The sequence below is a fragment of the Apaloderma vittatum genome, unplaced genomic scaffold (assembly GCF_000703405.1).
Source record: "Apaloderma vittatum isolate BGI_N311 unplaced genomic scaffold, ASM70340v1 scaffold6760, whole genome shotgun sequence".
Lineage (NCBI taxonomy): Eukaryota > Metazoa > Chordata > Aves > Trogoniformes > Trogonidae > Apaloderma > Apaloderma vittatum.
The window spans coordinates 1-24,214 of record NW_009692792.1 but is presented as its reverse complement, the minus strand read 5'-3'; the positions used below and the strand labels follow the sequence as shown (position 1 = coordinate 24,214).

The window sequence follows — 24,214 nt, the reverse complement described above, 5'->3', positions numbered from 1 at the left end:
CCCATTCCCATCCCTGTGTGCTGCTCAGAGGATGCGGTTAAGAAAGCAGAAGTTGTGTCAGGGAAGAAGGGAGGGGCAGGCAGGGGGAAAGTGTTTTAAGATTTAGGCATTATATCTCATTACCCTGACTTGATTCACAATAAATTAAGCTAATTACCCTAAGTTGAGTGTTTTGTAATTGGAGAGTGATTTCTCTGTCATTATCTTCACCCATAAGCCTTTCATTGTGTTTTCCTTCCCCTGATGGAAGTGATAGAGCAGCTCTGGCATCCAGCCAAGGTCAATCTACCACAGCATCTAAATATTAAGACAAATACGTAGCAACTTGTCCTAGTTTTACTCAACAGTGCTTGACAGTTGCATGCATGATCCAGTTGGATGGTAAGACTACCACGTTTCCTTTACTTGGACAAGTATCAGAACTTCAACTTGACTAAAATGGGATTAAGTTTTTCTTTTTTGGAAAGAACACTCCTATCCAGCATATGCACACAATAGTATCAAGAAACACAGATGCTTAAATTGACAGTGATTTATTGTGTTCAGGAACCTTCAATAAATACCAAGATTTTAGCTTCAGTTTGGCAATACTTCCCACCAAAAATCCCTTGGTGGGCGGCTTTTTTTTTCTGGCATAAACTCCATTGCCAGCAATGGATGTATCAGAACAAGAAGTTAATAAATAGTACACGCAGACAGCAGTTTTCTAAACATACCTCCTCTTTTCAAGGCATGATACAGAGTTACTTAAACAAATCTTAAGTTCTTCACAGAAGAAAATATTGCTACAAGCTGTCTCCGAACATGGTTTTCTTCACCAATGCTGGTAGTTTATTTCATGTATTTGTTTTTGAACAGTACTGATGAATCATTTAAAAACAAGCTTTTTCCCCCACTTAAGGTAAGCTGAGACATGTAACTAGTACTGAACTATAAAAATTAAAAATCTCTTGCTGAGCATTTCATGGCAGTCATGAATAAACATACAAGAGAGAGGAAATGGCAATATGATACTCTGTTAGTAGAGGTCTGGGGGATTTTCTGTTTGTTTGTTTGTTTCAGCTTGCTGTTAATCCACTGTTCAAATGTTAAAGGTATCATATTTAACAGATGTTTTGACTTTCCATTAAGAACTGTGTTAAAAAATACAATTGAAGGAACTTCCTGCTCATGATGAGAATCCCTTTCAAGCACTTGAATTTGAATATCCCTCTGAACTCCATTAATTTCGTAGTAAAAACGTGTTTTTATAAAAGCATGAAGACTACAGAAAACTAATTAACATAACAGCCTTGTATATTTTTTCCACAACTGTATTTTACATATCACCAAACTTCTGCTTTAGCAAAAAGAAAAAAAAAGATTAAAAATAAATTCTCTCCCAACTATTTACACACAGGAATTACCCTGCTGTGGGACCAAATACTTTACTCTACAGTCCTTCTTACCCAAGGTGTAATCTTGGGTGTATCTCTTTGTGATTTAGGTTCTTGGAAGTTTTCAGCGAACCTTTCTCTTGCCTTATCCCAGTTCTTTTTATTCTTGCTCTGGATAATCTGAACATCTTCAATTGAGGCCGGTCTACTGGCACCCAACCCTGCATGGGTGTTATGTAACTGAAGGTGGATCTGTCAAATATATTAAATATTGTAACTGCAAGTTAGATACTCTGAATACTTTATATCGTATTTTACAATACTAATTCCACCCCCCTCCCCAAGTGGTTACAGGTAGATTATACATGGACACCTAAAGTACTGTTAAAACAATGTGTCAAATCACTGCCTCCAGAAATACGACCTAGAGTGCTGCATGATGTCACCTGCCGCTAGTGAATAGTGTATGGTCCCTGTGCTGCATCCTTTGACAACAAAAGGTACAGTGTGGCTCTGGGCAGCACTATTGGCAGAAACCATGTGTCTTTGGTGACAAAAATGAGGCTAATGCCACTGCCACAGAGGCTTAGAACTCAGTGACTGGAGTGACTTCAGCCAGCTTTTCATCTCTCATGGCCTGTCATCTGGCTTGATTTTTGTGCTGTATCAGCCTCAGATAAAGTGAGGAATTCCACAACAAGCCTGTCTGGAATTCACATCACTTACAACAATTTCAATCTTACTCCAGACTTTGTATTCAAATATGAGATGATTAATTCAATGGCTAGAAGTTGTCATCCCTCCCTTGCTTAGTTTTCTATCAAACACAGATATTACTGGCATTTTCTACTGAAGGGACAAAATCACTGAAAAAATGCAAAATGCTTCATTAATCAAGTAAGAAATAATTTTAAGTCCTACTGAGATTATTCCTTCCTAACCAGGATTCGGAGATGTTAAAAGTGCATAGGGGCTCACAGCTAGACATTCTTCACTGCTAATATATTTCTATTCCTCTTTGCTCCAAGTACAAACCAGAAAGACCTACCGGATCCTTCATACCACCACCATCCTTGCCCAGGCCTTCCCCTTTTTTCCATCCCATCTTCTCCAACATTTTATGTCCTTTGTTGCTGTTGCTGATTTCACTTTGAAGAAAGTTTAAGAAAAGTGATAAGCAAGAGTTAATACAATGAGTATGGTCTCTACTCAAATACTGAAGGGCATAAGTGTCCAGGCATATGCTGCTATAAAAACCAGGACTCAACTACTATGCTCTTCCTACTTCCACCACGAGCTAACTTAACCCTAGTGGCACCTTTTTCAAGTTCTTGCAGGAATATCTTTGGTTACCAAAGCTATTCCAAGTTTCACATCAATACTGACTTTCTTAAAATTCATTCTGAGCTACTTAGTTACTTTAGGAGCTGAAAGATACTGTATGGGTGGGAATTGACTGCTCAAGGGAAAAGGCAGTATCACCACCTCACCACCAAATCATCCTGATGCACATATTTGTCTCACGCTTCCTTTTAAAAATTTACAAGCACCTACAAGTTCACATTTCTTAGGAAAACCACCCCAAGTATAAGTACAGAAGCAAAGGAACAATTAAAGAGGAAGATTAAAGTAACTGTCATTTAAGAGGTATGTAAATGCATACCCTCGTGAAAGAACCTGCAGGTGAAAATTTCGCATGTGTACTATTAATGGGACTGGATAGGAAAATCGAGACACTTCAAAAATAAGACACTATTGAAGGTGTCAATAGTGCAGCTAGGGAGTTCCTTGATTTCTTGAGTTGGTAAGGAAGTGATCTAAGCATCCTTAATGCCAAGCTGAATTCTCTACAGAAGGTAAGGAGTTAATAAGAAGAGCTTGTGAACTGGGAAATGAAAATAGCTTACTATTTTCTAGCTCTCCTGACACATTATATACGGGTAATTAATAATCTAACATATTAGCCTAGTAAGTAGTTGATACTTACTGTATCATATTTTTTTAAGTTTTACTAGAGATGGATACAGAAGATTTGCACACCCCCCTCCTTCAAAACTTACATATGAACAGAAGCTGGACTATCATCTCTCTGGAAGGTTCCTTCACTTCCAATGGTCTCTCTGCGTTTTCCTGCTCTGTCTTTGTACTTTGGATTGTTCACTGCTTTGTTGTCTTCATACTCTGTGTTCTTTATAAGCAGATTAAATTCCATCAATACAAAGAAAGTGGCTTTAAATTGTTTTTGATGACTTCACTGCTTCCACGTCAGATTCAGCCTATTTCAATAATTCTAAATCTTAACAAAAAACCTATGCTTAGTAACTTTTTACCTTACAGCGATACCTTGTAAGGTACATTATCGCCATTATCACATAATGTGATAAGGCACAATTCAATAATTTCACAGAGGCTGTAAATAAATTAACAGATTCTCTTGAATCTTCTTTTTAGTATGAAGAACCAATCTCTCCATATTAAGCAGGAAATCGTACGGGCATGCCATTCATTAGCTTTTTGTTTAAATATGTAGCCTGTTCCTCAGCAACTATTTATTCAGAGCAGATGACAGAACTAAGCTCATGCATTGGTATTATATTCTGCATTGGTATTATATTTGTAGATAAAAATCTGAGAGAAACGATGGCATTCTGTTTTCTATGTGAATACTTACTACAGGTGCTAAATGCAATGCCATAGAAAAATCTCTAAACCAGAAATCACTTGAACACTTACAAAATACATTGCCTGTACGTCTATGTTGGCATTCTTCCATAGGAAAGTGGACCTAAAATAAAAACTTTTAAAATTTCCCTCTTATTTCCATCATTTTTTTTCAATTGCTCATTGTTTTTCTTTTCCAAATAAAAGATAGCCCTGGATTTTAGTGCAAACTTCATTTTTAGGAAAATAGAGTCTTAAGAAATTTTAATCTGAAATAAATGAGGAATCTTGTATAGACATTGGAATGGATCTCCTTTTTCTAAACTTTTAACCCAACTTTCATGCTCTATTACCATCCTCTCTCTCTGTAGAGGTTTGTAAATGGTTTGTAAATAATTGCCGTTTAGCATATAAAAGACAAGCTTGAGTTAAACTAGCAGGCTCAAGTTTCACTGCAGCTGAAAACTTTCTTTATACCTTGAAGTCTATAGCTTAAAATAGGAATCACAAAGTAGATGTAGACTTCAAGCACTTACTCAGCTTCTACTGTAAACTCACCTGTAAACCATATTTCACCCGTATTTGTTTTAATGCTTTTCTTCTGACTAACTCTCTCTCTTCTTTGCTAAGTGCTGGGCAAACTAAAAGGAAAAACACAGGGTTGAGGTTCTAATTAATAATGTAACAATGTTTTAAAATATAAGACAACTGTGAGAATTTTTGTTCTAACATTATTACACAGACACACATAGCAAGAAGAAAATACATCATCATGTATTGACAAGAAAATGCTAAGAAAAATGATTTATTATGTTTATAAAGAGCCATAATAAAAAAAACATATTCCAGGATAACATGACTAACCAGAAGATTCCTTTTTCCTGTCCAGGCGAAGATGTGCTCTGACTTGTCCTGGTTCACATCCATCACAAGTATCACTGCCAGGATGTATATGAAAAGAAAGTACAGTTTCACCAATCTTCACTTCATCTCCGTGCTCCAAGATGTAGGGATCACATTTTGTCTTAGGCTGCAGCAAAAGAAAGTTTTGGCGGCCATGTTAGCTAGTTACTAATGAGTGGCATGAACTCTTATTTCACGAATACTGCTCATAATTTTAGTAATTCAGCTTGGTCTCACAAATGCAGGCAAGTATTTAACTACAGTAGGTATTTCACTCTAACAACTGCAACCATAATGGATTTTTCCTAATATAAACCCAACATGAAGTGTTTTAAACACACCAAGAAAGAGGCTAATGTGTGAAAGAAGCCATAGAATGACACTACTGATTTGCCGTAACGTATTTAAAACAACCACAAGACTAGAGTGTTCTGCCACACGTGCAGCACTCTGACAACAAGTACTCACCTGGAGAATCTGATTTCCATTGACAACAGTTCCATTCTGACTGCCTTGATCCACAAGAACATAATTTTGCAAATCGTGGTCAAAATATACTTCTGCGTGAAACTGATAAATAGAAGCCTAAGTGACATATTCTTATTAAGAAAATACTTCGCTATTTATATGCTACTTTAAAGTAAAATTTCAGTATGTATTTTAATGCCTTTTAAATAAGCAGCTCTGGTACTTTTAAGCTAATAGAGTATTCCACACGTTATGATTTCATCCATGTGAAATGAAAATGAATGGGCCACAGCACCGTGAGCTAAAGTACGCTATTAATAAATAAAGCTATTTTGAACATAAATAGATTCTGAACTGAAAAATTATGTACCTCCAACGTGGTAAGTATGCTATGCTTGAAGAACTGCAAAATTCAGTAATACAGCATTTTAAACTGTTCTTATAAATAGAAAGCTTTTTTCTTGTAAAGTATGTTACAGCACTCTCAAGTCTTTCAATTAAAAAAATATTCTGATCTCACTCTACAGCTTCAGGTTACTTGGTCTTTCATATCTTAAATAGCTCTCTAATTGCAATGCTTTTGTAAACACGATTTATCTTCATCTGCATCTTAATGCCCCGGCACAATGACTAGCCATCATTCGCTGTTTCTTTTATAACTGTTGCGGTATTGACACTAAGAATCTAAATTTTGGTGTTTCTCTTGTTGTTGCAATTCTATATAGGTGCTGCTCCCAAGCTCACATAGAAAAGAGAAAACACAATTTGCGGGCAAACTCACAAAGATATACACTACTTCCATAAATGGCCACTGAGCAAACCAAAATACAACTTCTGCAGCCTACTAAATCTCTTCATTTGTAATTATATATATAAAAAAAATAACAATAATACTGTTATTACCAAAACCAGAAGTCTAAAAAAGTGTCTGTTTCAAATTTGACAAGCAAAGATCCCTTTTGCTACGGTGGAGAAAAAGAATGAGTCAATGTAGGAGAAAAGTGTTCATTTAAAACTAAATCTCTTGTCTTCGACCAATAGCAGGTAGTACATTCAATAATAAAAAAAGGTATTTTTTGATTGTCTAGTTTTTTTTAATACTCCCACAATGATGGAGACTGACTAGCTCATTCAATAGATAATGTAATTTCTACCTTTGCTTTTTTGAACAGGATGAACCCAAACTAATTCTGAGCATACTGAGAACTTGAGGATGCAGTGTTTTTTCCAAAAATTCCAATTTACACTCAGGAAAAACAAATGGTAAAGTGATCCACAGCTATTAACTAAGAATAGTGAGGAAAAACTGGTAGTTGGCTTTTTGTTTCTTCAGATATGTCATTTATCTTCCTGCCTTTGACTCATCATCTGCAAAAATCTAATCATTTCTTACATAAAGAGAAATACCTTAGAAATACTAAAATGGTAACATTACAGAAAAAAAAAAGCTGCTGGGCTTCTTGATGCACCCAATTTCAAATATTTGCCTGAAAACGACATTAATAACAGGGAAAGATTCACTTTGGCAATTGTTCAGCATGAAAGTGTACATGGCTGATTAATCCTAAGTATCATTTGGAAAAAACATAGTAAAGCGTATTTCAGATACTTGCACTTGCAGATGTTTTTTATCTCTTTTTTTTCCTGTTTGGATGACACATTTTCTTAATAATAGCGCTGTATTAATGATCTGCGTTAAGTAATTAGCCAAGCCAGGCATAATTTATCTTCAGTCTTTCTTAAGCAGAAGTAAAATTTTCCACAAAAATCTGTCACTAAAGGAAATTATGTTAAATTTTCAAATTCCCTGTTCATTGCTTAGATGTTATGCAGTTGCTTTGAAGAAAAATAAAATTGAACCTGTTGCTCTGAGGTGAACTGCAAGGATTGGATTACTTTATGACAAAGCTGTAACTAGCTGAGATCAGCATTTTATATACCACTAGTACTTAGCAGAAGTTTTCCTCAGGTTCTATAACTAAAAAATTCAAGATTCAAAGTGTAATTTTTTACTGTGCATTACACTATGGATTACAAAAATATTCAACTTTTCTAGACTTTGAAATCACACTGCTATTTGTGTTAAATTCCCCTTCAGTAAAATACCGTATGTTTTCCTTTTTCTAAATTCAAATATAGCTAAACACGTAACGTTCTAGAAGTTCTTAAAAACTTAAAACCCTAAAATCTACAGCTTCATTCACATGCTGACAGACCTTTCAGCTGACAGACACAAGAGTTACCTTACTGACTCCACAGACACAAGAGTTACCTTACTGACTCCAACTTCAGGAATCTGAAGTGTGTGTCCAACATCTTTTTCTCTGGAAAGGCAAGTTGATATATAAATTACAATAAAATAGCAACAGGTCTAATAAGTACCTTACAAAAGGTGTATTTCAGTAGAACCTTAATACCATGTTTCTCTTCTGAGTTACTAGGGAGCTTTAGAGAAGTAAAACATTGTGTTGCTACATACACAACATAAAGACTTGCTTCAGGTTCCTTCTTCCACCTACAGACAGTAGGCAATGAACAGTATCCTATATTAATATAACATACATACTAATATATATCCTATATTAATTCTTTATCTATAAACCTGACATTTCTATCCAGACTTTTATACTCATAAAAGGGCTGTAAATAATAATCTGAACTTTGCATCCTTCAAGCTCTTCAGTACATTCTGGCATCAGTCTTCAATGCTGAGGCTGAATACCTGGTAGCATTAGGCAGGTAATACAATCAATGAAAGGGTAATCTGCATAGTTTTTTAGGGATTTTTTTGGTTTGTTGGTGTTTTTTGGGGTGTGTTTTCTTGGTCAAAAACACTGCAGTAGGAGGAAGGTATTTGTATAGAATTTTGAATTTCTGAAACATGTTCTTCTATTTCTGAAAAAGTTGCATTAGGGGCCCAGGGAAAAGTTTACCTACTTTCTAGAAAACAAGTTTTCAAAGAAAGACTTGCAGATATGTTGCCACTAGGATTCAGACACAAGATCACGGTATCACTAAGAAATTTTCATGACTGCTGAGCTACAGGAAGTGCATATACTGTTATCACAGTAAGCATGACGTGATGCGACATGACCTACATTTCTCACTGTGGGCTAACATAACTCACAACTGCTGCATGCTAGGAGGACAAGCATGAAGAGTAGGGACAATCAATCCTGTGGTCTCCACATCTTTCAAGGCAAAGTATAGTTTCAGATATATATAATAAATTCCATTCAGTTTTACCTTCCAATCGTGGCAGGTTTCACAGCTGTGATAATATAAAGTGATCCAGTCTGTAGAACTGGTGATCTTATTACAATCACTCTGATACAAGGAGGCCAGATCTTTTCTTCTTCTGTAATTATAAAAAAATAAATACTGTTACTACCAACAAATTACAATTTTACCCCTATAGCCCATAGCTGTCAAACAAGTGATATACATTCAGCCATTATCTGTGTGAAACCTATACAACTTTCAGAAAAATAAATGTATAAGCAAATCTGAGAGAAAACTTTGATGAGTAAACTGTTTCAAAGGCTGATTGCACACTTAAGTACTAAAGATGTTTTCCTGATTCTCGTTATTTACATGTTTGGAATTGTTTAGTTACCTCAATAAAATATAAATACATTCACAGAATTTACTAGCATATTATAAATTTAGGGGCTGTTAGTCATAGCAGATTAGAAGACAATTTTACTTTGAGAAAAGGCAGCCTATTTTTGTTCGCCACATGACAAACCAAACATATATAGAACTTTGTATTTGATAATTTCTATGTCAAATGTATTTTTACTAGTTTTAACTCTTAGTAGCACTATGAACCAATGCAGGTAAGAGATAATAGAGGAGTCTACAGATGTGTGGATACTCTACATTTTACAGCTAGCTGTGCCGGCAGCACTGCATTGCAAAAATTAAGAGACTCATCCTTGAGCTTTTTCCTAAACAAGTAGATAACTCTTGCTTGCTACTAATCAAAAGAGACCGTGACCAGCCAAGTACAGCTCATGTTGGGAGTTTGCTCTTGAGAACGGACAGCTAAGACGCTTCTTGTACACAAGATGTGCATGGGAGTGAACAGGAGAGTATGATCCAAACAGACCTGGGAAAGTCTGTTCTCCCTGTGTGATAAGAGAGTGATTGAAGGAGTACATGAGCTAATAACAACCCTGGCTGCATAGTCTGGTCTCCTGTTTGTAAAATAGTGCTTCTTGCTAGTAAGTATAGATATGTGTGCCTGCTTGCAATAAAGCGAATTCCATTTTCCACCATCTCGGAGTTTGTGAGTGCTTCTCCACACAGATGCATACGCTTTTTGGCTGTTAAGTAGTTCTAACAGCTGTATGAAATCTGTTCTTGGATATACATGGAAGACTATCTCTGCAAATGATCTCAGCTAGGGACAGACATGGTAAGATGGGAAGACACTAGCTCAGAAGGTACCAGGACAAGAGAAACTGGCTCAAGTTTTTATTACTGCAGCACTACTGCAGAAGTGATTATAAGAAAATAGGAAGAAAAAAAAAATGTATTCTAAAAGCCTTGTGGTAGCAAGCACATTTTGAATGACAGTAATCATGTAGAATCTGAGTAGTTCAGTAAGTAATGAAAACATAACAAATGGACTATGTGACTGTGAGCAGCACCCAGGCTACAGTACACACTTTTATAGGTTGTATTTCATTCTGTGATTTGGAGTATCCTTTGCACATACCCACTTGCAACTGGCTGCATGAAACTTTTCACAGAGTTTGGTGGTGATTTTTTGTTTGTTTTTGCAAGACACTATTCAATTCCTGAGGAGGTCTTAGGGAACTAGGAGAACACTTTTGTTGGTAGAAACCAGTATACAAGTTTCCTCTCTATACCCATTTCTTACATGTTGCCACTAGGATACACACAAAGTAGGATTTCAAATAGTACTAAGTACTCCACATATGTTCTTTTCACCACAGTGGACTCAACTTACATTAAATTATACATGGTTGTTTATGAACAGTATCAGAAACCCTATATATTAAAGAGAGGTAATACACAGAACTGCTGCAAGTTCTGTACCAGAACTTTTATTTTTAGCAACAGAATTTCTTTTCCTCTGTCACTATCCTGATCTAAAAAAATCTTCTACCATGGAGGTTTCTACACAAGCACAGGACATTATACACCTAGAAATCATAGAATCATAGAAACCATCAAGGTTGGAAAGGACCTTAAGATCATCAAGTCCAACCTACAGCCCTACACCACCCTAACAGTAAACCTTCTCCTGAAGTGCCACATCCAGCCGTTTTTTGAACGCATCCAGGGATGGTAACTCCATTGCTTCCCTCAACAACCCATTCCAATGCTTCACCACCCTTTCGGTGAAGAAGTTTTTCCCAATATCCAATCTAAACTTCCCATGGCGCAACATGACCCCGTTCCCTCTGGTCCTATTGCTATTCACGAGGGAGAAGAGGCCAACCTGTCTCACTATGGGTGCCTTGCAGGTACTTGTAGGGAGTGATAAGGTCTCCCGTCAGCCTCCTCTTCTCCAGGCTGAACAGCCCCAGCTCCCTGAGCCTCTCTTCGTAGGACTTACCCTCTAGTCCCCTAATCATTCTGGTTGCTCTTCTCTGTACCTTCTCCAGCACCTCAATGTCCTTCCTGTACTGTGGAGCCCAGAACTGCACCCAGCACTCAAGGTGCGGCCTCACCAGTGCTGAGCACAGGGGCACAATCACATCCCTGCTCCTGCTGGCCACACAATTCCTGACACAGGCCAGGATGCTGTTGGCCTTCTTGGCCACCTGGGCACACTGCTGGCTCACGTTCAGCTGCTGTCCATCAACACCCCCAGGTCCCTCTCTGCCTGGCAGCTCTCCAGCCACTCCTTCCCAAGCCTGTAATGCTGTTGGGAGTTGTTGTGACTAAGGTGACCTAAACAGCTTTTACAAAAATGCAACTATTTACTTCCGGCTACTGTACAAGTAAAGAGAATGAAACAAACACTGGTAACATAGAGCACTTCAAAGTATCTCAAGTCATGTGGGTTTTTTTTTTGTTTGGTTTTGTCTTAAATTATCCAGACTTTTTTTTTTGTAGTTTGTTCTTAATGGTCTCCTGAAAAATCACAGTAATATCACACGTAAAAGTGACAATAATTCACCTTCATTTTCTGAGTCTTCTGAATCAGTGGTTTCTTCACTTGTTACTTCATCCTCACTGCTGTAGGCTTCACACTCAGAATCCGTAATTTCACCTTCTTCTGGCTCACTCTCTGTGTCTGCTGTTCTACTGTCATCTGTATATGCTGCAGTATCCGGTGTACTTTTGCGTGAATGTGAATTTATATTGTCTGCACAAATTGATTCTTTGGCTGTTAGACTGTTCCATGATTTTGTGTCCATTTTCGTCTTCTTTCTTATATTTGGAGACTCTTCCTCTTCAGTAGAACTCACTTGTTCAGAAAAGCAATTCAGACTGTTAGATGATTTCTGCTCTTCCGTGTCCAAATCCTGGAGGGGAGTTATAGAATGTTACATTCTTTACAGACTGCTTTAGTCTAAAGTCTTCTATCAGCCTGGAAGTAAATTCTTCACTAGGAAGAATTATTTTTACAACTGTTAAGAAATGGTTAAATTTCCAAAGTTTTGCACATGCAGTCAACAAACATTTAAGGAGAAATATTTTCTCATCTTACTAGACATGACTGACACAATCTTCTATTTGGCAAAGGGTGACTGCACTCCTCTTCTAAACTTCATTTATTCCTTCCTATCTTCTCACAACAAAACTTAAGATTCGTGTCCTCAATTTCGAACTTGTACAACAGCATCTTGAATATTTTCCAGTTTTGCTTTTATGACACTTACTTCTTACTTACACAATTCCTGTAACTAGTTTAAAACATCTTTAGTTCATCTTCATCATATCTTGCTCCTGTTTTTGTCTTCTCGTTTTTTCCACCATGGTCCATACTATCTGGAATGCCCACTCATGCTTGCCTAATGACCTGCTCTTCCTACTTTCAAAACTGCAACTTGAACAAAGCCTTTCACTAAGATAATGTAGAAAACTTAAGTTTAATTAATGCTATGTGGAACAGTTCTATTAAGATTCCATTTTCTCCTGCAACAAATTTATCCAAATAACAGACATACTATATGACTGCAAGTTCTTCCATTGCCACTTGATTTCATCAGCAAAGATCATCAACATTTAACTGAGAAATATAGTTTCATATTCATTTTGCCAGCATAACCTAAAAACGTAATTCTCTATCTAGCAGCCCTGATAAACACGCTGAGAAAGAGGGTGGCAAAGAAGACAAACAAAAATAGGTTTAAAGAAATTTTTTTAAAAAGTTATTTATCATCTTGTATTCATCGGATTCAGAATGAATTCACATTCAATTGCCCTGAATCATAGCAAACATTGCAACACAGCAGTTAAACTAAAAAAAAACATCCTTGACTTTTTTCCGTAAGTTCTTCTCCAGAGCATTTTACATTTCAAGATACATGAATTAACGTGAATGTTAACATCATGGAAATTAAAGCACCTGCACTTTTCAAAATTGTAAAAAACTCATCAGTGTAAGACAAACACAGAAAGACTTCCTCTTAGACCAGCAGTCAAACTGTTGGCTAGAACTTCACAGTGTACTTCTGAAACATTTTCAGTAAGACAGAAGATTCTCAGAAATAATCAGCAAATCTGAAAAGACCTCATGCTTTAACTCAAAGACTACTGATTTGTTTAGGGTTTCTCTATGTCACACTAGCTGTCCTCCATGAATCTTCTAGGTACTGCAACTAGGAAGGAACAGGATCACAAGGTCCCTGCCTAATACTGTTTATTTTAAATAAGAGATGTAGTAATACTGCCAAAAATATGACAATACAGTTCATATGTTAGACACATTTATGCCATTAGAAATCTTTTTGGCAAAATCTGATTTTCGCTTTTATGAATGATCTTTTCCAGTGTATTTATATTTGTCTATATTTGTTTGCTGTGGAGATTAGCTTGATACACAACATACCAAGGTGCTCTGCAATCCTGAATTTATTTCTTCCCATAATACTGTGAGCTACTGAAGTTTTACTAATCTTACCTCAGGAGAAGTGATCTTACAAAGAATTACAAAACATGTTTGCATGACTGGAATTGGTGGGTTTGCTTTATAAAGAATAGGCCACAAACTATGGATTACAATGACCTTCTGAAGCCCGGCCTGGCCTAGTTACAAAATACATGTGTATGATCATAGTCACTGAACTTGTTTTAATGAAAAATTAAAAATATTTTAGGTATTTAACTATATTTTTTTGCTTTACTATGACAGAGCGAGACATGAAAACTTCTGATTTTTTTCTGTACTGCCTGATTAATGTGCAATTCTTCAGCATGCCTACAAATTAGAACCTGAAAATTTTGAAGAAATTTAACTTAATTCTAAGAAAAGCTTAAACTGTACTGTTTTCTAAACCAATTTGTTTTATACAAAACATACCAACATGTACAACTTTGCAGAAATGTGTAGTTTGTTGCTTCCTGGTTTGCTAGAATTACAGCAGACTTAATGAAATCATGGGTACTCAACGTTCTCACCTAAAGGGCTAAATTTTAGATCTTTAACATTGACTCTCTCAATTTGAAATACTAATCTGAAATTCAGTATTTTACTAAAGAAACATTTTCAAAGAGTTTTCAATAGCTATTTCACTCAGATGACTAAGCTATCACTTGCTAGCACTGTTACACAAGTACATCATTTACTGTCTTCCACCTTATAGGATACTCGAATTTCACATCACAGGATGTCTTGGGTTGGAAGGGACCTTTAAAGGTCATCTAGTCCCCGCAGCGAGCAGGGACATCTTTAACTAGATCAGGTTGCTCAGAGCCTCATCAAGCCTGACCCTGAAAGTCTCCAGGGACAGGGCATCCACCACCTCTCTGGGAAACCTGTGCCAGTGTTTCACCATCTCATTGTAAAGAGCTTCTTCCCAATTTAAACCTACCCCGCCCTAGTTTGAATCCATCACCTCTCATCCTGTCACTACAGGCCCTTGTAAACAGTCCCTCCCCAGCCTTCCTGTAGCCCCCTTCAGGTACTGGAAGGCCGCTATAAGATCTTCCCAGAGCCTTCTCTTCTCCAGGCTGAACAACCCCAATTTCTTCAGCTTGTCCTCGTAGGAGAGGTGCTCCAGGCCTCTGATCATTTTGTGACCCTCCTCTGGACCCGTTCCAACAGGTCCATGCCTTTCTTCTCTTAAAGGCTCCAGAGCTGGACACGGCACTGCAGGAGGGTCTCACAAGCAGAGCAGAGGGACAGAATCACCTCTTTTGATCTGCTGGTCACGATTGTTTGGATGCAGCCTGATTGGCTTTCTGAGCTGCAAGTGTGCATTGTTGGCTGATATCCAGCTTTTTGTCCACCATTACCACAGGGCTGCACTCTCCCACATCAACTCCCAGCCTGTATTGATAAAGAGGATGGCCCGAACTTAAGTGCAGGACCTTGCACTTGGCCTTGCTGCACCTCACGAGGGTCACAAGGGCCCAGTTCTCCAGCTTGACCAGGCCCTTTGTATGATATCCCATTCCTCTGCATGTCAACCACACCACGCAAAAAATCTAAGAAGCCAGAAAAACTGTGAAGCTCTTTCTATATCATAAAGAAGTGAATCTATATGCTGATGGACAGCTCTGAAACACGGGTAATATAAATCTAAACATGAAGAACATGGTTTGTTTAGTCAGTAAACTCTGTGTTAATACAGTGAGGCTAAATACATCTCTTTCCAAGTATTCTAGAACACCAAAGTTTTCTTCAGATTTTACTTATACAGTGTTTCAAATGTATTTCAAAGTTACTTTGTAAATAAATTGACTTTGATCAAATAGAAATTATTAATTCCTTTAGGAAAACAGGTATCTAAACATCAACTACTAGATACAATTTTTCTTTAATAAAAATATCAAGGTTAAAGGTAAACATCCACGCACTAATGTGTTTGTTGTCTCAACTCTACCTTTACCAGAAGGTGCCAATCCAAAAGAAGAAATCTTCAGATTAGCCATGGTTTCTGTCAACTGACGTACCTAAAGATGGGATGAGTATCATCAAAAAGTAAAACTACACGCGATTAAAAAGATAAAAATCACTGCTTCAAGAGTTCTGTAGTAAATACTACTACAAAAGTCTTGTCTCTCCTACAGAAGTATCTAGGATGTGTCTATGATGAAAAGAATACGGTGGAAGTTGATTTTGAGCATCACATTGAAAAGAAACTGTAGATAGTAGTTTAAAAATAAATATTAAAAATAATCTCTGGTAAAAATGTCTATGTCAGACCTTACATCGAAATTTTCCTATTTATTTCTAATGACCCCAATTCAGCAAGTAGAAATACACAATTGCTATTGCACACAGGATCACAGAATGTCAGGGGTTGGAAAGCACCTCAAAAGATCATCTAGTCCAACCTCCCTGCCAGAGCAGGATCACCTACAGTAGGTCACACAGGAACACGTCCAGGGGGGTTTTGAATGTCTCCAGAGGAAAGTCCACAACCTCTCTGGGCAGCCTGTTCCAGTGCTCTGTCACCCTCACAGCGAATATGTTCTTCCTAATGTTTCTGTGGAACCTCCTGTGCTCCAGCTTGTATCCGTTGTGCCTTATCCTGTTATTAGACATCCCTGTGAAGAGCCTGACTCCATCCTCCTGACACTCACTCTTTACATATTTATAAACATTAATGAGGTCACCCCTCAGCCTTCTCCAGGCTGAAGACATCCAGCTCCTTCAGCCTTTCCTCATCAGGGAGATGTTCCACTCACTTCATCATCTCTGTGGCTCTGCGCTGGACTCTCTCAAGCAGTTCCCTGTCTCTCTGGAGCTGAGGGGCCCAGAACTGGACACAATATTCCAGATGTGACCTCACCAGGGCATAGTCTATTCTCCAACCTGTACAGAAGCACGGGATCTAGATACTGGGCCAGGGATTACATTACCATTTATGCCACCTTGTGATTTTACAAGTTTATGGGTTTTTTTTAACTTTTCCAAATTTATTTATTTAAGGGTCTTCCTTGTACATGAAACTCGGCATTTCCTGTCCCACGTTTTCTTTGATCTACTACTACAAAAAAAAGAGAGAACTCAAGTATGTGCCTGAAAGTTTCAAAGTAATTTTTGTGAAAACTGTATAGCTACAGAACTGCACGTGTAGAAATATCTGTGTGATACAAGCAGCTGTCAAATTTCCTTGTTTTTCGTATTTGGCAACTTTTAAGTAATATTAAATATCTATCAATACTTGTTCACATTTAATCCTTCCCTAGAGGTGTTTAAGAGAAGGGCTGATGTTGCATTGAGGGACATGGTGTTGATAGGACTAGGAAGAGGTTGGACTCAATGATCTTAAAGGTCACTTCCAACAAAAACTGTTCTATGATTCTATGATAATTGAAGGAAAAAAGAGAGAAAACAAGTTTAACAGGTGTTTTGTGTACTTGAGGTTCTATAACTACTTCTCACTCTCTTCTCCCGCTTCACATGCATATTCTTATAAATCACCTTATCTTCATCCACGAATAATAATGTTCAGGGGGCATATGACATTCTCAAAATTAGACTCTGGTATTACTTTATTTACCACTGTCAGTGGTCCGCAGACCATGTGTTCTCGTACTTGCACTGGCTGAAGAGCACTTTGCTCAAGAAATCAGGTAATGCTTGGAGGCATTTATCAGGCTAGCAGTATAATTTACTAACTAAGAAAATCAGTAATGAAATACTATCTTCAAAATAATTGTCACAAGTTTGATAGTTTAATTGGTATTGAGGAACAGGTTTTATTTTAACTTTTTTTTTTTTTCAAAAGTGGAAAAAGAAATGGAAGGAAGAGAGAGAAAGCTGGGCATAAGTGTGCAAGGAACCACTGCAGTAGACAACACCAGCTACAAAGTTCTACCTGAAGCCAGATATTTTTAGCTTTATTTTAGGATGTAAATAATAAAGTAACTAGCATGAACTAATCAGTGCCTTTACCAATACCAGACTAAACTGGCTAATTATACTTGCAAGGAATACTAGGCATCTATTGACTGGATTGTGCAGCTTATAAACTATTTTTTCAGTTCTATAACAGAAAAATCTATAGTCTTTTATTTTAATAAATCTTAATATTTTACTCTAACGTATCATGGTTTTTTGTTAAACTAATGTCTTATATGATTAAGAACCACACACCAAGAATAAAGTATTTTAACTCAGCTATGTAAATTATGACAGGTGCTTTGTTTTTATTAAATGTAATAGTGTCTTTACATAGAAGTGCACCAAAGAAAAGGCATTCCTTTCTTTTTGGTGTTTAAAGTGGAGAGTAGTTGTTTAAGTTTCACTTTGTATTCTCCCTTTTTTTGGTTAAAAAAAATTTGCCTCGATTCTTACTATGACACTAACTTTCACTTACTGTTCACAGATGCAAAGATCCATGTACTGCAGAATGTGTTTTAAACATTCTAAATTTTTAAACATTCTAAACAAATAAATTCATGAATAAAGAAAAGTACTCAGTTCACTAAAAATAAAACACATCAGAAAAAGTGGATGTTTATCTCCTACCTTGTGACTGTGCAAGCTTCACACAAAAGGTTTCTTAACAAGACCATCTATATTAAAATACTTTATCAGTATAAAATAAGCTCAAGACAAGTAGCCATTTCTAATATAATCAGATGACAGAAGCATATTGCGATGGGATCCCAAAAAGTAGTCAATATTACTTGTTAGGTCAAAGCTGTATATATGGCATAGAACTTGTATGAATACGCTTGTTGATTCAGGCCCATATGTAACACTTCATCACAGAACTAAATTTAGGAGATGTATTCATTGCACTATTTGATAAAGGTTTATTCCTACAAGCTTTCCATGATGCCTTCCTGGCACATGATGAGTAAAATTCTACTAACAATGCCTCTGAAGAGTGGCAGAATACTAACTCAGTAGTTGCCCATGGCATGTCCACAACATGGATGCTGCTAAGACACCTAGCTTCAACTGCATTTGCTTCCTTCTCAAGTCTAAAGGATTGCTGTACTTGGTGTTTCTAAGTATCCACCTCAAGCTTTCAGAACATAATGGTTCACAAGAAGAGTAGAAATTCCCACCGTAGCCACAATCTAGTTATAAAATCTGTAATCCATCAATTACCACCATCCATTTAACCTACTCTCACTGATTCTTAATGTAAATAGTTTTCATTTTCAAATTTTTCAGAATACCTCACTCCTGATACAAAGTTTTTAAACTCTGTACTGATGCTATGTAACTATTATGTAAGAATACCTGTACACTAACAGAATTATTTCAGATTTCAACCCATCAGCTTGACTGAGGTCCACGTAATAAAATTACGCAACAGTTAAAGCAATAGCTTTAAAAAAATGCATACTAAGGAGCACTGCAAAGTAAAGAAAACAATTAATTCAATTAAATCTCATTCAATAAAACAAATTTGCAAAATAGGACTGTAGAAGTTTGGTTCAACATCAGTAACAGCATTCATTAAGAAAATGTTTCTTGAGGTTTAATAGCTGGGTTACAGCAGAATTGCTGGTGTTTTAGAATGGGAAATGTTTTTTGAGGCAGTCGCTATGAATTATTTGGTATGCTTTCTTAGCACTCAGTAAAGCAGTAGAAAGGAAGTGATGTTTCTGAAAACTTAAAAAGACAAGTTAATTACAGTGAGCACTTATGAAGATGTACAGCTTATCGACACACTATAAAGGAGAGAACAATATGCAAAGAATTAGAACTTTGCAGACATGTCAATGCCAAACGATTGCAAAGATACAGTAAAATGGCAGTGGAATAAACCTTGGAATGCAGTCACAGAGAAGGTGTGGCATGTGTGATTTCAAAATTTTCAGAGACATTTTCTGATCTATCACATGAATTTAAAAAAAAACACAACAAAACAAACCAAAAGCTGAGAGCAAAAAAACTCCAACCAAACACAACAAAAGCCCAAACTCCAAAATCAAGATACTGAGGTAATATAGTTGCTGATGCCAATCCAGCCTACAGTGCCCTGAATTCTTTCTAGTGTGCTTGCTACTCAGAGATTCACTGACACTCAATTTTAGAGATCTATACAGTTGAATTCTAATAAAATAACACTGAAAAAAGTGATAGTGTTACTATCTCAAGTGTCACCCTTAATCACTCAATGGGAAAACAATTTGAACTCTAACCACATTAGTAACCTGCTTTATATAGTCTAAAGATCTTTGAATCCTTCAGAAAATAAGCACACATCCTCCAGCTAAAACGAAACCCCACAACCCATAAACTGCATCATGAAAAAAACCAGGTTTTGCATTTTCTATCTGTCAGTTCTAAAGTTACCTTATACTCATTAGCAGCAACCCGCTCTGGTTCTTTTCTCTTCTTTTTCACTTTTTTATCCTTGGTATGCTGAACACCAGAGGCTTGATAAGACTGCAGATCTACTCGTGAATGAAACTGGTATCGGCCACTTTCCACATCACAGTAGTAATAAATTCCGGTTGCTGGATCATAATACAATTGATTTTCCTTTACAAGAAACAACAAAAATGCTATCATCACTTCAATATATATGTTGTTCAAAGAAACACCTTGTTAATAAAGAACTACAGATTCAGTTTTTAAAAAATACTCAAACAAACTAAAGAAATGTGGTGGCGTGATCCTGACTAACACGTGCCCATCTAGCCGCTCTCTCACTCTCCCACCTCAACAGGACCAAGGAAGAAAATAAGACGAAAAGCTCATAGGTCAAGATAAAGACAGGGAGATAATCTTAATGGACAAGCCAGATTTGTCTTGGTGAAAATAAATTAAAGTTATTGCCAGTTAAAAGAGAGATGGAAGATGAGGAACAAAAAACACCTCTCCCTGCCCCTTTCTGCCCCCAAAGAGGAGTGGGGTTTGCAGTCAGTTCGTAATAGTTCCCTTCTGCTGCTGCTTCCCCCTCACACCTTTCCTCCGTCCAGCAGGCATGCTTCCTGTCGGTTACTGTTCTTCAAGAACTGCTCCAGTGTGGGCTTTCCACAGGCCACAGCTCCTGCAAAAGGAACCTGCTCTGGCATGGGCTCTCCATGGGTCACAGCTCCTTAAGGAGCTACTCTCGTGTGGAGTCCTCCACAGCCTGCAGAGCGAACATCTGCTCCAGCATGATCCTCCTCCACAGACTACAGGGACCTGCCTGCTCTGATGCCTGGAGAACATCCTCCCACTCCTTCTTGTCTGACCTTGGCATTTGCTGGGTGTTGGTTTGTTTTTGTTTTTTTTTACACTGCCCAACCCCAGGCACTCCACTATGTAGCATTTTACCCTTTCTTAAACATGCTTTCACAGAAGCACCCCCAGCTTCTCTGGTGGGTTCAGCTCCGTCCTACGGTGGAACCAGCCGTGCTCAGGCAGTCTCTGACCTCTTCTCACGGAGGCCCCCTTCGCAGCCCCCAGCCCCACTCCTAAAGCCTTGACAGTAAACCAAATATAAGAACACTTCTTGTAAATTGGAACAGTTACTGAACAAGAAAATACATTCTTCTGTACAAATGTACCACACGATGTAATCTGCAGCCCCAGACATTTATGTAAATAACTGTATCTATAAACTATGTCAAAAGCAATGCTATCATTTAAGGCTTTAAGTCTAGAAGCATCCCTGAAAACAAACCACGTAGTTTTGCATACCCAACTCTGTTGGGTTTTTTTTAAACTCAGTTGAATATAATGCTGCAATCATGTAGTTCCACTGAGATTTGTGACAGTGTATATATCTATTTATATATGCACGTACATATACGTATACCTCATAGGACACAAAGAAAACCTCCACAAGAGTTCTCTTCCAACAAAAGGTACAGTGGAAATCAACCACTATGGAGTTCTGATCCACCACCTCACACCCTTTTTTAAAATCAGTATTTTCTTTCCCATAACATCAAACTAGTTGGTAACAGTATGTAGTGCTGTAGTTGGTACAAGTATGTAGTGTATTTTCTCTCAACACTTTTCACCACAGAGAAGTTGACACGGACTGTGTCAACTGACTTAGTTCAGCAATCTGTCTTTTTCAAAACAAGGTTTTAATTCTGAAAGAGCTACAGAGCAGCTTTATAGCACAAAATTTCTAGAACGCTGAGCAAGCTAAAAATCTATGAGACATCAAAGAGTACTGAATGAAAATCTAAATTTGTATCTTAGCCTGCTATCTTTCATTTGACTGAAATAATTTGACTAGTAATTAACAAGCTTCTGTTACTATTTATCTTCAGTAACACATTTTTCAAATCATAAAGTCAGATTGGATCTTAGTTCCTTGCTAACATCAACTTTTACTTCTAAAACTTTTGCAATACAGAAAAAAAAGTCATGGGTTTTGCAAACGATTCTTACCGAATTATAGTAGAATCCAGTACTATGGTCATAATACAATCCTGTATTTTCATCATAAATAAATCCAGTTTGTGAAACAGCAGCTTCTGCAGCAGCTCTCAAGCTGTCTGCTAAAGAACCCTCTGGTACTGAAGTATCTTCTGTTTCCTGATACCAGAAAGTAAAAAATTAAATTTTCTTCTAAAAAGAACCTCCTTGGTTCTTTAGTATTTTGCAATGCCTTGTTTTAAATAAAAAAAAAAAAATCAGTGCTCAATGGACTTGGATTATTTCAAGAACTATTAAACAAGCAGGTAAAAACCTATCCATAGTTTACTGATAAGCTTCTACTGATTTCAAGGGGACCAAGCCTTCATCCACTGCCTTTTGTCTTCCCCAACCTGAATTCAAAGGTGGTTCATATCAAAAATATACACAGTGAATATCTTTCAGTACAGTCCTCATACAGATTTCTGCTCTTGATTCCACTTCTATTCTTAGATGCTAGGCATAAAATCAGTTAAGTGAGTGAGATGAAGTAAGTGACCTAAGAGGAGGCTGGCTATCAAGGACAAAAACAACAAACCAAACCAACCAACCAACTGAACAAAAGTCCCCCAAACAAATAAAAACCCTTAACAATTATCTTCTCCTTATATGTTGCCTCCTTATATCAATGGAAGGAAAAAATGTACAGAGGTCAACACAGCTATATTCAATATATTCTGCTGATAAAAAAAAATAGCATGTTTCCAGGCTATGCAGGACATGCATTTGAGAAGGCACGTTTTTTTTTTTGGGTAAACAAATCTAGGAGTATGCTACACTTGGAATATACCACAAAAAGAACTAGTTTCAAAGCACAAGGATACCTGCCTGCTATCATGAGCATCAGATCATCATAAAAAAAAATAATTTCATGCAATGACATGAAGAGCAAAAGCACATCCTTTAATTAAGAGAGTGCTGACTTCAAAATTATCAAGTTGCCAAACAGTTCTATAACCTGGGAATTCTGGATGAAATTTTCCTCTTCTCCATCTCCACCAGCTTTGGTACTATCCATCCCTGAAGGAATGTTAACACTCATCTGCAATTCCTCTGTGGAATTATGCTCAGTGCCTTCAGTCCCATGATTGTGCTGCACTGGCAGTTCAGATGCACAATCCTGGGTATCATTATGATTGTAGTAATTTTCATAGTAGTAATAATCTGCAAGGGAAAAAAATAAAGTTGCATAATTAATAAAGGGGTATTTTTACAAAATGCAGTTTACGGATTCTAAATCTTAAAACTGTAAGGTTATGCACAGAAGGATTCTAACGAAAACCAATTATTAAGTAGTGTCTCTGCTTTGAATTTAAGCTACTCTTACTGAACAAATTATGTCTTGTTTTAATGCATTTTAAAAATTAGCAAAACACATACATATATATGAGATTACTACACAACAGATTAGTATGGTGTGAATTCTGCTATAGTTTATGTTATACTTTATCCTGTTCTAAAAGGAATGGCTTGAATAAACAGGAAATGGTCCAAATGATAATGTCAGGTTACTGAGTTTAATGCAGCTAAGGACACAGGTCTGAAAGGTATATTGTATTTAAAAACAACAACAAAATAAGATACTGTTCCTGATGCCCTGTTAAGCAATCACCACCTTCTCTACCTGCTTGTGACCACGCAGCATAGTCTTCTGTCTGTACTTCTACGCTAGATGTACCCTTCCCCGTTGTATTATGGATTTCCTCAGTGAGCTCTTCAACCTGAAAGAAAAACAGCATATTACAGCACACAATGCCGCCTTTTAGGGGTCTATGTAAAAAAATAGTATCAGCTTATTTCACACCCTACAATTCAAATAAAGCATAACTGCATCACAGGTGTTTCAAATAATCTTTGTTCAACAAGAGATTATCCTCTACTTGGACAGTCGGCATAACGAAACAAGTTCTGCTCATGAAGTGTACTATATGGCGAGCACTGGGGAAGAGAAAGAACCAAGGTTGTTCTTAAGACGTGCACCCTGAAAGGTTGGATTTCACTGCTCTGTGGAGACAAACTGAAGCACTTACAAAACTTCCGTATAATGCCACAAGGATCTGTGGGACAGTTCTTCCACTCTTCCTTTACCTTACACTAAACGTAATTTTTCACTCAGAGTGGCCGAGAAGACGTTACCCGTTCTCCCTCGACTCCCCGGCGCCAAAAGCCGAACGACGACCCCGGCCAGCACACTCGAGCCGGCAGCAATCGAGACTTTCTCCGGCCGCTGAAACCCCGCGGGCCAGAAAACCCCGGCGGGCTCCAGGAGGGACGGGACCCGCCCGCCCCATGAGGCCTGCTCGGGCGGAGGACGCAGGCCCAG

At 37.4% G+C, this 24,214-nt stretch overlaps 1 protein-coding gene across 1 annotated transcript; it reads right to left on the bottom strand.

Annotated features, from left to right (window-relative positions):
* Positions 1-1,427: 1,427 nt before the first annotated feature.
* Positions 1,428-24,182, bottom strand: AGGF1 (angiogenic factor with G patch and FHA domains 1). The gene is made up of 14 exons (XM_009868199.1): positions 24,028-24,182; positions 23,516-23,661; positions 22,850-23,055; positions 21,865-22,011; positions 19,825-20,013; positions 15,440-15,509; positions 8,655-8,766; positions 7,681-7,732; positions 5,409-5,510; positions 4,902-5,067; positions 4,596-4,678; positions 3,437-3,564; positions 2,425-2,524; positions 1,428-1,628 (listed from the first exon to the last, which is right to left on the bottom strand). Exons 1-14 carry the CDS (start codon positions 24,180-24,182, stop codon positions 1,428-1,430), a joined length of 1,857 nt encoding a protein of 618 aa, XP_009866501.1.
* Positions 24,183-24,214: the final 32 nt, after the last annotated feature.

Excerpts from the sequence above, each read along its gene's own strand:
- AGGF1 (XM_009868199.1), bottom strand. The coding sequence starts at position 24,182 with ATGGGGCGGGCGGGTCCCGTCCCTCCTGGAGCCCGCCGGGGTTTTCTG. Across the intron at positions 23,662-24,027 it reads GGGGAGTCGAGGGAGAACGG|ACCCCTAAAAGGCGGCATTG; the intron begins GTAACGTCTTCT and ends TTTTTTACATAG. Across the intron at positions 22,012-22,849 it reads ATTTCATCCAGAATTCCCAG|GAAACAGAAGATACTTCAGT; the intron begins GTTATAGAACTG and ends TTCTGGTATCAG.